The sequence below is a fragment of the Scophthalmus maximus genome, chromosome 13, assembly GCF_022379125.1.
Source record: "Scophthalmus maximus strain ysfricsl-2021 chromosome 13, ASM2237912v1, whole genome shotgun sequence".
Lineage (NCBI taxonomy): Eukaryota > Metazoa > Chordata > Actinopteri > Pleuronectiformes > Scophthalmidae > Scophthalmus > Scophthalmus maximus.
Window position 1 is genome coordinate 1,101,182 of NC_061527.1, and position 16,319 is coordinate 1,117,500.

At 49.9% G+C, this 16,319-nt stretch overlaps 1 protein-coding gene across 10 annotated transcripts in view; it reads left to right on the top strand.

Moving 5' to 3' along the window:
* Positions 1-15,252, top strand: part of mast2 (microtubule associated serine/threonine kinase 2) — an 88,686-nt gene extending 73,434 nt beyond the window's left edge. For 6 of the 10 annotated variants that reach the window (XM_035648910.2, XM_035648911.2, XM_035648912.2 and 3 more), the window contains 21 exons: positions 2,676-2,777; positions 5,140-5,272; positions 5,365-5,432; positions 5,530-5,633; positions 5,725-5,933; positions 6,020-6,158; positions 6,660-6,792; positions 6,982-7,147; positions 7,742-7,843; positions 8,277-8,399; positions 9,015-9,124; positions 9,691-9,845; positions 10,010-10,158; positions 10,253-10,432; positions 10,516-10,752; positions 10,845-11,071; positions 11,677-11,799; positions 11,891-12,027; positions 12,135-12,322; positions 12,596-13,104; positions 13,206-15,251. In XM_035648910.2, the coding sequence (XP_035504803.2) occupies positions 2,676-2,777; positions 5,140-5,272; positions 5,365-5,432; positions 5,530-5,633; positions 5,725-5,933; positions 6,020-6,158; positions 6,660-6,792; positions 6,982-7,147; positions 7,742-7,843; positions 8,277-8,399; positions 9,015-9,124; positions 9,691-9,845; positions 10,010-10,158; positions 10,253-10,432; positions 10,516-10,752; positions 10,845-11,071; positions 11,677-11,799; positions 11,891-12,027; positions 12,135-12,322; positions 12,596-13,104; positions 13,206-14,615 (4,704 nt within the window). In that variant the 3' untranslated portion in view covers positions 14,616-15,251. Of the gene's footprint in view, positions 1-2,675; positions 2,778-5,139; positions 5,273-5,364; positions 5,433-5,529; positions 5,634-5,724; positions 5,934-6,019; positions 6,159-6,659; positions 6,793-6,981; positions 7,148-7,741; positions 7,844-8,276; positions 8,400-9,014; positions 9,125-9,690; positions 9,846-10,009; positions 10,159-10,252; positions 10,433-10,515; positions 10,753-10,844; positions 11,072-11,676; positions 11,800-11,890; positions 12,028-12,134; positions 12,323-12,595; positions 13,105-13,205 lie in introns of all 10 variants that reach the window. The other 4 variants (XM_035648906.2, XM_035648907.2, XM_035648908.2 and 1 more) reach the window with 1 other exon arrangement.
* Positions 15,253-16,319: the final 1,067 nt, after the last annotated feature.

Genomic DNA, 16,319 nt, shown 5'->3' on the forward strand with positions numbered 1-16,319 from the left:
TCTCCTTCACCTGCCCCGTTGATGTTATGGACGTCGTTGTCGTTTCGCGGCGTCGGCGGCTTTTCGGAGGAGACATGTCGCGCGTCTCGTGGCAGAGGCGTCTGGAGGAGGAGGAGGAGGAGGTGCTGAGGAAGAGCGAGTGGACGGTGTTCGCTCACAGCTGGGAGGAGGAGGAGGAGGAGGAGGCAGAGTTTACAGTTGAGTCCATTTCGTTTTGAGCTTTATTGACACAGTGAGGAAGACGACGACTCAGGCTCAACTTCCTTCACTCCCGAGCTGAATCACAAATGCTTTCAATTCTTCGTCGTTGTCGTTGTTTCAATATATTCAATTTTTCAGCGCTCGTCGTTGCTGCTTTTGTAAAAGATGTGACGGCTTGTCTAAAAAAGTAAATTGAGCTCGTTCCACCAGAGTTCATCGACAGATCCATGAATTATTAAATCTTCTTTTAATCAGGCAACTGCTCCATGTGTGTGTCTCTATCAGAGGCTTATTAATAATTTAGACTTTGAAGAGTCATATGAGGGATTTGACTGCTCTCTATTTTCATAAGTAAATAATTATTAAAGCAAAGGGACAAAAGGCTTCTTATGATTTACTTTGAGCATGATTCATGTTGCCTGTAGATTTCTCCTCCTCGTTAGTTTTAACTTTTGGGAAGATGAAGATCCGACATATTGTTCAATTTAAAGGATCAGTTCGCCTAAGTAACTAAAGAAACTTTTTCCGTCCTGTGTTATGAAATTATGAAGACATCTGTGGATTCATGCCAGATTTTGGGGAATATGGATAAAATCCTGGAATGACAAAGTTTCCATTTGAGAACTTTTAAGAATTTTTGTGTTTATGAAGAAAAGAAAAAAGGTTCATCGATCAGTTTTTAATCTCAGGTGTTTATTTATTTTTCATAAGACATGTCTCACTTCTCTTCCTTTGTCCTCCATGTTTATCAGTTTCTTTCTTCATCCCTCCGTCGTCCTTCTTCTCCCCGGGGTCGCGACCCCATCACAGAACCCGCAGGAGGTCGACTCACCTCTCGTCTTTTATCTCTCCTCCACCTTTACCCTCCTCCTCCTCTCCCTCTCATCCATCCCTGTCACGGGGCCCTTAGCGACCCTTTCCTGCCGGTCACTATGGCAACCCGCATCCAAAGGTATCCTCTGACTGCCGGAGCCCCTGGGGGGAAAACCCTGTTAGACTCCGGGAGGTCACCTGAGGGCAGAGTGCTGCAGGAAGTGATCTCAGTGGTGAATCTAAGCTATTATAAACTTTAGTGAAAAACAAAAAGACATTCAACAAGTTGCAGATCACCAAGAACCAAAACATGTTATTATCTTTATATTCATCTTTTATTTACTGTGATCATTTAGAACGTACGTCAAATCTTTTACTGTTTTTGTATCAAAATATCCAAAACTTAAGTTTCTTTTTGAAATCAAATGTTTAGTGTTTCTCTAATATACAAGAACGGCTAAAATCTGAAGAGATAATGAAGATATTTGACAAGTTAAATATGGATAAAAAATATATAGTTTTTTTTATATTTACTTTTAAAATTCATAAGTTATTTCGATTATTAAAAGAAACGTGACCAACACATGTTCTGAGGAACATAAACCATGTAGTGGAAACTAAATGATCTCAAACGTATCTTTGTTATTACTGATCGGCCATGTCATAATACAACATGTTTATGATACGTGTGCGTGCGTGCGTGCGTGCGTGTGACCACCAGGGAGTCTTTGTCACATTACACATGTGGAGTGTGTGTAGACTCTGTGTCACACTCTGACCAGTTAATTAGCCGCCGCTCGGTTGGAGTCCGTCACTCTGTGTCCATTACTCACTGCTCACTGTACAGTGTCACACACACACACACATATACACTCCCTAATACATATTTAGCGTGCACATACATTACATACACCCCCCAGGTTTCATTACAGTTATAAATAATTCAGGGGCGGGGGCCCCAGGGCCTCCAGCGTCTGTCAGCGCGGCCCTGTTGGACACACAGCAGCGAGTCGACCGCTCGCTTTGTTTATGAAGCTCCGCCTCCATCTGTCACACACACATTATCAATATGTACATACATACATGCTGTGTTCATAAAAACACACACACACGTCGTCGTCGTCGTCGTTCCCCCCCCCCCCGAGAATAAAACATGTTTTCCGGTCAGTGCTTTGTAATTATTATGCCTTACACACAAACACACACACACACACACACACACACACACACACACTCCATCTCTGTCCAGGGATCGGTGTTCACTCGGTCACAGTGGGTTTCTGGGTAAATTGCCCCATCTCCGCTCTGACAGACATTTCACGGTGGATCTCTGGAGGCGGAGCTTCTCACCTCTCAGGTGTTTGTGAAGGACAAACACGGTTCAACGAGACATTTCATCATTTATTTTTTTCCTGCACAGCTTTTCCAAGGTCAAATAAAGATTGAGGATCTTGAATTATTTAAAATGTAATTAAAGATTAATAATGAATAAACACGTCGTCGTCGTGAGGGATTTCCTTACGTTTGAAAAATAAAGATAAAAAAGAGGAAAAGAGGAAACGTGTTTTTTTCTCGTGCGGCTGAGCTAACCTTCCTCCTGTGTGCGTCTGCGTGCGTGTGTGTGTGTGTGTGTGTGTGTGTGTGTGTGTGTGTGAGAACAGGCCCACGAGCGCTCGGAGAGCGTGGAGGTGACCTTCGTCACGCAACTGGTGAGGAAGCTGATGATCATCATCGCCCGACCTGCTCGTCTGCTCGAGTGTCTGGTGAGAAGAATATGTATATGAATATTTTAATGATCAATTACTAGAACATTACAGTTACACAGGGGGAAGTATGGAAGCAGATCTGTGTCACCAGACTTTGAAATTGGAAAGGAATTAAATTTCTACTACGGAGCTTTTCAGCATTAAAATGATGTCTCTGAATTGTTTGCTTCAACATTTCCATAACTGATTTTCACTTTCGTTCCTTCACAAATTCATAGTGAAAAATTCCAGTTATAAAATTCAAATCATATGAATTTGATTTCCTCAAATTCAGATCCCAAAATTCATTGTGTTCAAAAATCTGGATTCAACATCCAGGACATTGAGGAAAAGCAATTGAACCCAGATCAACTTCTCCTCCACTGCTCGTGTGTCGATGCTTGAAACTACATGCGTTCGGTCACTGTGGTCAAGTTGGAAAGATAATCACAGATTCAGACTTTCAGGATCAATAACTAATAAATGTAAAACACGAGTGCAGCCTCGTCCCGATCAGAGCAAAGTTCACAACGTGCTACAACACCAGTTTCATCCAGAGGATCTTCATCCCGAGCTGGACGAAAAACTTTGAACTGTTGAATTCAGAGGTTCAAAATAATAAAAGACATAATTTCAGCGCTGATTTATTCAGGAGTAGAGATTCAATGTTTCCATGTGATGTGGCACATTCAGATAAACGTGTTGATTAAAGACAGACCACATTAAACTGATGATGAAGCGTGAACAATAAGAGCACAACTGTAACTATAAAACAGGAGGCCAACCAATCACAATCACCAATCTACATAATATGTAGAAGAAGTAGCACATGAAAAACCACGGTGATCATTTGACGTGGAATCTACCAGTTCTCCTGGTTTTCTTCTCGTCGTCACCGAGCAGTGTGTTCGACAGATCAACCTTGAGAAATATGAAGCGTATTAACTGTAAATCTCTTATTCATATTGTACAGCTCTAAACTTAATGAACATTTCAGAGCCTCCTGTTCCTCGGACACACGCAACACTTCATTCATGTGCTTCCTCTGACGATTTACAACCAGCCTAATGTAGACACACACACACACACACACACACACACACACACACACACACATACACAGACACACACACACACACACACACACACACAGACACACAGACAGACGCACACACACACAGACACACACACACACACTACCACAGACACACACAGACGCACGCACACACACACACACACAGACAGACAGACACACACTACCACAGACACACACAGACGCACGCACACACACACACACACAGACAGACAGACACACACACACAGACAGACAGACACACGCACGCACGCACACGCACATTTCCCCATTGTGCGATGAACATAGGTATATCTTATCTTATATCTGAACTTATTAAGGCCTCTCGGAGGCTGATGTATGAATTCCAGAGGTTTTCTCTCGGTGAAGATGGTGAACGTCTGAGGCCAAGAGAGAGAGGAGGAAGTGAAGCGATCCAGACAGAGTGGGTGGAGAGTAGAAGACAGAGGATAACTGTAGGAGCAGTGGAGGGTGAAGAGGGAGGAGGAGGTCGGTAGTTTTGACTAATCACTTGCAGCTGAAGCTGTGACACCGAACACGATGGGATGTGAAGAAGTGGAAGAGGAGGGAGGAGACACGAGTGTGTGACGACGACGACCTCCTCACACGTGGTCGTTCAGGCTCATCCTCACTGTCGAGGTTGATGATTCGCTCTCTGTGCATCAGCACCAGTAAAGTGTCTCGTCGTCTCAAAGAGACAAAAACCTTGAAGACCGAACTTGAGCTTTTCTCTCTTTACCGGAGCTCCGTCGTCTCTCGTCAGTGACGAGATCAGCTGAATCTCTGATGAACGTGTTGGACTTTCCTCCTGTTCTGCTGCTGAAAACACTGCAGACAAGTAATACAATTTGAAGAAGAAGAAAAGAAAGTCTGTCAGTGGTTCTGATCCAACAGAACCAGTCAGACCACCATCTCTCACGCTCCTCTGAAACACTGATGCACTGTGAGCTTCAACCAAATTACATATTTCTCTGAATTGGAACATTGTTGGAAAGGTAATAATCTAAATAGATGTTTAACCAAGGTCGGGTCGTTTTGAGACAATTTAATGTTCAGGTTTTACACTTAAACAAATGTTTGTTGTGGACATCACTTTATCTGCTCGTATCTTTCATTCTCTGTAGAAATTCATATTGAATACTTCCTCTAAATTTTGACAATATGGGCCCTTTGAATGTCATATTTCGAATAAATGTGACTAAATGTGAAGCAGCAGCAGCGAAGCCGCACAGTACCGTGCAGAGATGAACAGCCTATATGTTTTCTGTGAATGTTCTCCTCCGGCAGGAGTTCGACCCGGAGGAGTTCTACCACTTGTTGGAAGCAGCTGAGGGTCATGCCAAGGAAGGACAGGGCATCAAGTGTGACATCCCCCGATACATCATCAGCCAGCTGGGCCTCACCCGGGACCCACTGGAGGGTAACACATCACTGTATCTTACAGTCTGTGGGGCGCGTCCCTGGTTCTGGTTCTGGTTCTGGTTCTGACCCGATCTGTGTGCGTCTCTGTAGAAATGGCCCAGCTGAGCAGCTACGACAGCGGGAACCCGGAGACCCCGGAGACGGACGACTCGGTGGACGTGAGTTCACCAGCACATGGAGTTTGTTTTTAAAAACATCCCAAAGATTTCAGTTGCTAAAAAAATCATTTTTCTCGTGTGGCTGGTTGCGCTTCAGAACCGAGGAACCCCCGTCCCGGCTGCTCCTCCGCAGACGAAGACCAAACCGCCCCGAGAGGAGGACTTTGAAACCATCAAGCTCATCAGTAACGGAGCCTACGGGTACGAAACGCGTACAACTCATCACGCCACTTCTCCCGACACAAGTCAATATCATACATCATCACCGCCGGCTTCTTGTTCTCCGCTGCAGCGCCGTGTTCCTGGTGCGTCACAAGGAGACGCGGCAGCGCTTCGCCATGAAGAAGATCAACAAGCAGAACCTGATCCTGAGGAACCAGATCCAACAGGCCTTCGTGGAGCGAGACATCCTGACGTTCGCCGAGAACCCGTTCGTGGTCTCCATGTTCTGCTCCTTCGAGACCCGGAGGCACCTGTGCATGGTGATGGAGTACGTGGAGGGTGAGATGTTCATCGGTTCTCGTCTCCTCTGTCGTCAGCAGGAAGGAACCGAGTTTGTCTTCTGACGCTGTGCTTCTGATCCGCAGGTGGAGACTGCGCCACGCTGCTGAAGAACATCGGAGCGCTGCCGGTCGACATGGCTCGGATGTACTTCGCCGAGACCGTCCTCGCTCTGGAGTATCTGCACAACTACGGCATCGTGCACCGAGACCTCAAACCTGACAAGTGAGACGCACGTTACATTTACAGATGTTTCAGGCCTGTTTCAGGGACAGGGAGGAGAGGACGGAAAGGAAACGAGAGGATAAGGAAGGAAATGAAAGGACAGAAAAGAGGGAAGGGAAGGAAACAAGTGGGAGAGGAGGGAATAGTGTACAAACACCAGGAACAGAGAAAGAAGCGAAAGAACGTGAAAGTCAAAGAAAGAGATGAGATGTAGGAAACTAGAGAAGAGCAAATCAAATGAGAAGAGGAGAGATGAGGACACGAAACAAAACAAATGATCCTGCGACCAAACTCACGCGAGTAACACAACACAAGTTCTCTTTGAGTTTCGGTGTGAACGCAGCATTTGCCACTTTTTTCTCATCAAACTAGACTTTATTCTCTGAATCTCAGATTATTATATTTCGCGTCGGTGTGGACCCGTCACGTATTCATGCAAAGTTGACTTTGACTTTTACAATTTAGTTTTCTGTCCGTAACGTTTGCTGTCCCGTCCCACAGTCTCCTCATCACGTCCATGGGACACATCAAACTGACGGACTTCGGCCTCTCGAAGATCGGCCTGATGAGTCTGACCACCAACTTGTACGAAGGACACATCGAGAAGGACACCAGAGAGTTCCTGGACAAGCAGGTTCCTAAAATCATACTTTAATAACGTTTCACGTTTGTGGGACTTTGTTTCCCTCCCTCAGCTGATGGTGTGTGTGTGTGTGTGTGTGTGTGTGTGTGTGTGTGTGTGTGTGTGTGTGTGTGTGTGTGTGTGTGTGTGTGTGTGTGTGTGTGTGTGTGTGTGTGTGTGTGTACACGTACGCGTCCTCAGGTGTGTGGGACTCCGGAGTACATCGCCCCCGAGGTGATCCTGCGTCAGGGCTACGGGAAGCCGGTGGACTGGTGGGCGATGGGCGTCATCCTATACGAGTTCCTGGTCGGCTGCGCTCCGTTCTTCGGAGACACGCCGGAGGAGCTGTTCGGTCAGGTGATCAGCGGTGAGTCGGGCGTCTGACACACACACACACTGATTCAGTTCTTGGAACTCCAGTCACACGTCTGTAGAGAATCAGCTCGGCTTGATGGAAGCGTGCGATTCAGGCATTCGGTTGCAGAGTCGACGCAGGAACAAACAGTCTCTAAATGAACTGACACTGTTTTTAACTTTAAATGAAACACGGCAGCTACGAGCACCAGGGAGTGATTTCTTTCCAGGGAGAGAATCCTCAGATGTGAGCAGATGGAGACGTTCATCTGAATCAGATCGATAGTTATTCCTCCTCCTCCTCTGCGTTCCTGCCTCAGATCAATAATTATAAACCTGTATTGATCTCTACGTGTCTCTTTTATGACCGTCTGAGTCCGTCGCTCCATCCTGATGAAGATCTGAGCTCTGTATTCTTCTCTGTGTTATTAATAATTATTACACAGGATGAAGGTGGAAACTACATACATGAGATTATATGATGGGACGAAAAGTCTGAGAATCACCAGATCAGTTTCTTAGTGGAACCAGAGCTTCACAGTTCATCAGACCACAGAAACATATTCGTATTTATGTCTTTATGTTCATATTTTGTTTGTGTTGGCAGATGAAATCATCTGGCCGGAGGAAGAGGAGGCTCTGCCTCAGGAGGCACAGGACCTCATCTGCAAACTGCTGAGGCAGAATCCACTGGAGCGACTGGGCACTGGTAATAATAATGATAATAATAATTTATTTCCCTTAGAGCACTTTTCATTACTAAAAGCAATCTCAAAGGTAACACACACACACACACACACACACACACACACACACACAAACTCCAGAGCTGATCAGTTGAAGGTCAAAGGCCGTGGTCGACAACAATATGATCCCAAAAACACATTTTCCAAGATGTGATACTGATCATGTGACATGTGTCATGAACAAGGCAGAAAATGACGTCATGCCAAGTTTATAAAATCTTTGCATCCAGTTATGATCATATGACAGGAATGATGTCATCATGACGTCACAAATGTTCTCAACCAATAAGATTAGAGACACAGTTTACAGTTTATTGAGATGAACCAGTCATTCATCAGCAGATTTATAAATGATGTCATGATGATGTCATGATGATGTCTCCGCCCCCTCCACAGGAAGTGCGTTCGAGGTGAAGCAGCACTTGTTCTTCAAGGAGCTCGACTGGAACAGTCTGCTGAGACAGAAAGCAGAGTTCATCCCTCAGCTGGAGTCTGAGGACGACACCAGCTACTTCGACAGTACGTCGACCAATCAACACGCAGCCTGAGGGGGGGGGGTATAGAGATAAATGAGATGAAATGAGATGAAAGTCTATTGATCATTCATCGGGAAAATTCAAAACATTCACAGCAGTTGAGGGAAAATATGATAATAAAATAAAGTAGAACAGAAACAGAATCCGAGTTACAGAGAGACAGACAGACTGAGAGAGACAGACAGAGAGAGAGAGTCAGACAGACAGACAGACTGAGAGAGAGAGACAGACAGAGAGAGAGAGTCAGACAGACAGACAGACTGAGAGAGACAGACGGACTGAGAGAGAGTCAGACAGACTGAGAGAGAGTCAGACAGACCGACAGACAGAGAGTCAGACAGACTGAGAGAGACAGACAGAGAGAGAGAGAGTCAGACAGACAGACTGAGAGAGACAGACGGACTGAAAGAGAGTCAGACAGACTGAGAGAGAGTCAGACAGACTGAGAGAGAGTCAGACAGACAGACAGACAGACTGAGAGAGTCAGACAGACAGACTGAGAGAGACAGACAGCGAGAGAGAGAGACAGACAGACTGAGAGACAGACAGACAGATAAATAAATGTAATCAATAAAAATCCCTGTGTCTCTGTTCTCAGCTCGTTCTGATCGTTATCACCACGTGGATTCTGAAGAGGAAGACGACACCAACGACGACGAACACGTGGAGATGCGACAGTTCTCCTCCTGCTCGCCTCGATTCAGCAAGGTACACACACACACACACTCACAGCTACACACACACTCACACTCACAGCTACACACACACACACACACACACTCACAGCTCTACACACACACACTCACACTCACAGCTCTACACACACACACACTCACAGCTACACAGCTACACACACACACTCACAGCTACACACGCACACACACACTCACACTCACAGCTACACACACACACACACACACACACACACACACTCGCACTCACAGCTACACACACACACACACACACACACTCACAGCTCTACACACACACACTCACACTCACAGCTACACACACACACACACACACACTCACAGCTACACAGCTACACACACACACACACTCACAGCTCTACACACACACACTCACACTCACAGCTCTACACACACACACACACTCACAGCTACACAGCTACACACACACACACTCACAGCTACACACACACACACACACACACACTCGCACTCACAGCTACACACACACACACACTAACTTCAGCCTGTAAAGTAAGAACCAGTATTTGAGGCGTCGTGTGACGTCTGTCTGCGGTGCTGAAGGTTTACAGCAGCATGGAGCGTCTGTCGCTGCACGAGGAGAAACGGACGCCGCCGCCGACCAAGCGCAGCCTCAGCGAGGAGGGAGGAGACCGGATCGACAGCCTGAGCGGACTCAAGTCCAGAGACCGGTCGTGGCTCGTCGGGTCTCCGGAGATGTGAGTTCACACGCACACACTCAGATATTCACACAGACTTTTATCTGTTGTTTCTTAAAGTCTGTGGATACGTATTAAGTTTCGGACAAAATGATGTACAAACATTTTTTTCTGTAGTTACATATTTACTGGAATGTGTCTGATCTTCTTCTCTTCTCCTGCAGCCTGCGGAAGCGTCTGTCCGTCTCGGAGTCGTCCCACACGGAGAGCGACTCCAGCCCGCCACTGACGGTCCGGAGGCGCTGCTGCTCCGCCATCATCGAGATGCCTCGCTTCGCCATCTCGTCTGAGGAGGAGGGAGCTCAGGGGCAAGGTGAAGGCCTGCGTTACGTAACACTGGAGACGAGTCCCGTCAGACAGGCGTGAGACACGACGAGCTGTAACTCGGCCTGTTCCTCTTCCCCCAGGTGCGGCAGGAAGTCGTAAGAGTCCCAGCCTGCTGGGGCTGAGCGCGGCGAGGGGCCCGCGCGGCGACGAACTGCCCCTCGCCATCCCCGAGCTGCCGCTTGAGAGGGAGCTGAAGCTGGACGAGTCCCCCACCACGCCGAGCTCCACCTGCAGTCAGCTGAGCAGGGCCACACTCACACGTCAGTACGACTCGACTACGAGTATCACATCAGTTAGTTTACAATCAGAGTAACATGACCTTTACCTCTTCCCGTCACTGCAGCGGGCAGCTCCGGCGACGTGTGCGAACGCGCGACTGGCGGTACTGGTGTCAACGCCAAATCCGACAGCGACTCTCCGTCGACTCCTAAAGCCATCAGCGACCTGGCGGCTCGCCGGGCTCGACACCGGCTGCTCTCCGGAGACGCAGACAAACACGCAGCGCCTCCGAGCTCCCGGCCGCTCAACAAGGTCATCAAGTCGGCCTCGGCCACGGCGCTGTCGCTGATGATCCCGGCAGGTCGGTCGCCACAAACACAAGTTCGCATTTTGTCTGTGTGAGTCCGTTTCTTTCTTTTTGACATCACGTGGATCTCTCACCCGTCCCCTCAGACCACTACGGAGCGTCTCCGCTGGCCAGCCCCATGTCGCCGCACTCGCTGTCGTCCAACCCGTCGTCGCGAGACTCGTCGCCCATCCGCGACCTGTCGCCGGCCGTGAGCTGCGTCAAACCCGCCATCGTGATCCACCGGGCGGGGAAGAAGTACGGCTTCACGCTGAGGGCGATCCGGGTCTACATGGGTGACTCGGACATCTACTCTGTGCATCACATGGTCTGGGTGAGTCGCTTACGTCAGGATGAAAACTGAGTGAATATGAAATTTAAAAAGAAGAGAGGAAGAAAAGTTGATGTTTCCAAATGAGCGACGACACTAAAGCTTCCTTCCTCCCAAATGTCTCAGATATGTCTCGTCCACACGTCGCTTGAAAACTTCTCAGTTTTAGTTGCTCAGAAAAAACTCCGGAGCAGTGCAGAACGTAGTGATGTGGATGTGGCCTCAGAGCTGGTTAGAGGTGTGAGGGGGAGGAGCTTCTCTCTCAACACACGAGTCTTCAGGATGTTCTTGAAGACGGAGAGCGGGACGTCCTTGTTCCAACAGATGAGAACAGTCTGGGGATGGGACGCCGGACGACGTTCCTCAGGAGAAGATGTTTTCGGACCCTGAAGTTTCTCTGTGGGAATGATTTAGTGACTTGAATTTGATTCTGGCGACCCCGAGTCGTGGAGGTCGATGAGCAGACGTGTGTGAAAGGAGGGAAACCATAATTACTGTCACGACACAGTTATTAATATCAGTGAGCTGGGATTCTGGTTGTTGACAGCAGAGGGCAGTAAACTACAGAACATCCTCCTCCTCCTCTTCATCCTCTCTCTCTCTCTCAGCACGTGGAGGACGGGGGTCCGGCCCACGAGGCGGGTCTGAGGGAGGGCGACCTCATCACCCAGGTGAACGGGGAGCAGGTCCACGGTCTGGTCCACACTGAGGTGGTGGAGCTCATCCTGAAGGTGAAGTTCACTCCCAACTCTACATGAGTTCACTAAACTTTTCTGTAAGTTGTCAAATCGATCTATGAATCTGTTGCTGTCGTCCCCTCAGAGCGGCGCCAAAGTGTCCATCTGCGCCACGCCGTTTGAGAACACGTCCATCAAAGTCGGCCCCGCCCGCAAGACGAGCCACAAGTCCAAGATGGCGAGACGCAACAAGAAGACCAAGACCAAGGAGGGTCAGGACAGGTGAGACACACACACCTCTATCCCGTCATGATGTCACTGTGTGTGTGTGTGTGTGTGTGTGTGTGTGTGTGTGTGTGTAACTGACGTGTGTGTGTTGTGTGTCGCAGTAAGAAGAGGACGTCTCTGTTCAGGAAGATCACCAAGCAGGCGTCGCTGCTCCACACGAGTCGTAGCCTCTCGTCCCTGAACCGCTCGCTGTCGTCGGGCGAGAGCGGCCCCGGGTCCCCGACGCACAACCTGTCGCCACGGAGCCCGACGCAGGGCTACAGGTCCACGCCAGACTCCGCCCACTCAGGTGAGAGAGACACACACACACACACACAGAGACGCTCACATGCCCGGTAGCAAGACTGTAAACACTGAAGTGTTGAGTTCTAGGAAATATTTTCAACCCTAGAATTTATTGTAAAAATTATTGTTTTCTTTATATTTCTAGTTATCTATAATAAAATTTATGGTCAAACTTTTTACTACATATATATTAACTATATATTAAAACTTTATATTAATTAGTTCCCACGATAAAGATATGACGAGTGACACGTTCCACTCTTTCTCTCCCCGTCAGTCGGTGGTAACTCGTCCCAGAGCAGCTCCCCGAGCTCCAGCGTCCCGAACTCGCCGGCGAGCTCGGGCCACATCAGGCCCAGCTCGCTCCACGGCCTCGCCCCGAAGCTCCAGCGCCAGTACCGCTCGCCCCGGCGCAAGTCCGCCGGCAACATCCCGCTATCGCCTCTGGCTCGCACGCCCTCCCCCACGCCCCAGAGCAGCTCGCCGCAGCGCTCGCCCTCCCCGCTGTCCGGCCACGCTCTGGGAGCGCAGGGCGCCACGGGCCAGTCGTTCCCCGTGAAGCTCCACTCGTCCCCGCCGCTTGCGAGGCAGATCTCCCGACCCAAGAGCGCAGAGTCTCCGCGCTCGCCGCTCCTCAAGCGGGTGCAGTCGGCGGAGAAGCTGGCGTCCTCGCTCTCCAACCCGCCCTCGTGTCCCTCGGGGGCGGCGGCGGCGGCGGGAGCAGCGGGGAGTCGTAAACACAGTCTGGAGATTCTGCAGCGGGAGCCGAGCCTGCAGAGCCTCCAGGTACGAGTCCACCCGGCAGAGACGTCAGAACCAGAACCTGAACCAGAACCAGAGCCTGACATCATCACCTGACTCATTTCTGTCTCTGTCTTGTTCCTCAGGAGTCGGCCAGCGAGGGACTGCTGTCCTCCGCAGGGCGCGGCGTAGAGACGGGCAGCCTGCAGAAACACGCCTCCTCTTCGTCCAGGAAGTTAGGACGCCAGGAGGGAGACGGGTCCCTGGTCCCGGTGTCCGGCCCGCTGGGCCTGGCCCCTGGCAAGAGCAAACTGAAGGACAAGCTGTCGGCCATCCGGCAGGACCGGGCCGAGCGCCGGGAGTCGCTGCAGAAGCAGGACGCCATCCACGAGGTGGACTCGTCGGAGGACGAGACGGACGAGGGCTCGGAGGACAGCCAGGACGGACGCCGGGGGGCCACCTTCACCCCTCCGCCCCTCCTGAGGCCCACCACCGTGAGGACGGGGCCCGGAGGAACCCTGCCGTCCCTCTGCCTCTCCCCCTTCACCCACACGGGCCGGCCCACTCCGTCGCACACCAGCCTGCCCTCCGTCACGGAGACCAGGCCCGGGCAGAGCAGCGCCGCCTCGTCCGCGGACGACGGCGTTGTGAGGCGAGAGAAGAAGGTTTTGGAGCAGAGCGCAACCCGCCCCCTTCCCTTCTCCACGCCGGGCAGCGCGTTCATCTCCGTCTGCAAGGACACGTTCCTCAAACCCGCTCCTCCGCCGGACCCCCGGAGCGCGAGGGCGAAGACGTCAGAGTCTAGAGCTGAAGACCGAACCCTGGTCAGCCCCAGAACCACCGGCCCACCTACGAGCACCACGAGCACCACAAGCACCTCTGACTTTAGAACCACCAGTACGACCAGTGTCACCACAGATCAGACCACGGAGACCCCCCGCCCCTCCTGCTCGTCCCCGGGCGTCCCCAAGGAGAAGAAGGAGGCCGACAACCGGAGACTATGTGCGGTGGCCGTTGCCTCAAGTCTGAGCACAACCTCCTCCTCCTCTTCCTCCTCCTCGTCCTCCTCCTCGTCCTCGTCATCCACCTCCAGCTCCAACTCCACGTCCAGCTCCCCGGTCCCGCCCCCTGACAGCGGCGTGGACAAGGTGGTGTCCCAGCTGGCGATCGTGGCCACGAGCGTCCTAGGTCCGGTCAAACTCAAAAGCGCTGCGGCTGCGGACGAGAGCGTGAAAGAGCGGAAACCATCTGGAGGCGTCGTGTCGGACGTCCCGCCGCCCGCAGCCCCTCAGTCGCAGCGATCGTCCAAACCCTCAACCCAGAAAGACTGCACGGCCCCACGGCTGCCGCCATCCTGCAAGGACGTCCCAGAAAAACCCACATCAGGGTCCTCGAGGGAGAACGCCGCCTCCTCAGCAGCTCGTCCCGAACGCAACACGAGCCTCGCCACCGCCGCAGCATCTGACCCGCAGTGCAAGAGGTCCGAACCCCAGACGGCCACCAACGCCGCGTCCGCCTCATCGCAACAAGACAAAGCGACCAACAAGAAGACGTAGCAGCAGAACACGGACAACCAGAACAACACGGGACAGATCACATGGCGCCGTGCCGAGGTGTCAAAACTATCACACGACCACGACGACGACGTTGTTTCATGTCAAGAAGGAAAACGAGCGAGTCGGAGACAGATGTGGTTCCATTCCAGCGGTTCTGTTCTTCTTCATGTTGGTGTGAGTTGTTTTTTCGTGTCCTGACGCTTTTTGGTTTCCTGCTGTCAGACTAAAAAACCAACGAGGAAGTCGACGTTCATTCTCGTTTCTGTTCGGGACCGGAGATAAAAGAGCTCGGTGGTCCGTCGCACGACGACACGGTTTCCTCTTCATCTGCTGCTACTGTCACCTTCAGATCCCTTCCTCTCCTCCGCCATGACCGGGATCAGATCACGTCCACGTGGCGCCCGGCGTGCGTTCAGCAAACTGTGTTAAACACATTACAGTGGGTTTAAAATCTGCACCGTCAACGTTCAGTTAGCATCAAGATAACAAACAAATAACATTCTCCTGCTGTTGGATTAGTTCAGATGAGATGAGATTAGATCAGACCAGATCAAATCAGATCAGATCAAATCAGATTAGATCAGATCAAATCAAATCAGATCAGATTAGATCAGATCAGATCAGATCAAATCAGATTAGATCAGATCAAATCAGATCAGATGAGATTAGATCAGATCAAATCAGATCAGATCAGATGAGATCAGATCAAATCAGATCAGATGAGATTAGATCAGATCAAATCAGATCAGATGAGATCAGATCAGATCAGATGAGATCAGATCAGATCAGATGAGATCAGATCAGATCAGATCAGATGAGATCAGATCAGATCAAATCAGATCAGATGAGATTAGATCAGATCAGAACTCCCGGACTCATGAGAAACAGTTTGTAATCGTCAGATGTCGACTTTTCCCAAATTTTTCTGAACTGCAGTAAAATGCTCTCCTGCAGATTAGCTTCAATTAGCCTCATTAGCTAAGATGCTTCAGGGTCGGGTTTTTCTCGTTTCTGATGTTGCCACGGCAACATTATTACAGTTCATGAGCCGTCGCATTTCAATTTCCTCCAAATTTTAAAAAACCCAATGTTCAGAAAAGCTGAATTCAGATTCAGTGAAAAAAAACCTGTTGAGGCTGTGAACTGTAAATAAATTAACTTCCTCCCGTTGTACAAACAGGAAGCTAAATTATCTCTGATCACGGGCGCCGCCATTTTGTGCCGTAGTAGTGGCGGAATGGAGGATCCAGGTTGTGCTCTCGACCAATCGTGAGTCAGTCTCAGCTTGAGAAGAACGACCTCAAATGACAGAAACAGAAAACATCTGTGGGGGGCGGGGCTTATGAGCTATACTGCAGCCAGACACCAGGGGCGGGGCTTATGAGCTATACTGCAGCCAGACACCAGGGGGCGATAGTGATGATTTACCTTCACTTTTTGGGGAACTGCCATCTTTAATCTACAGTCTGCAGTCGATGCCTGACCCTGCGTGTTAGCTTTAGAATAAGCATGATTTCAGCTCAAGCGTGAGAAACATAATTGAAACAATAATCTGATAATCTGATGAAACACGGAGCGGCAGCAGAGAAGGAACCAAACTGTCGGATCACCTCCTCTTTTCTCCTCCTGCCCCGTCGGCAGACTCCTATTATTATTAATCTGGACCAACTTCCTGTGTGTGCGGTTTCTTTTTTCTTTTTCTTT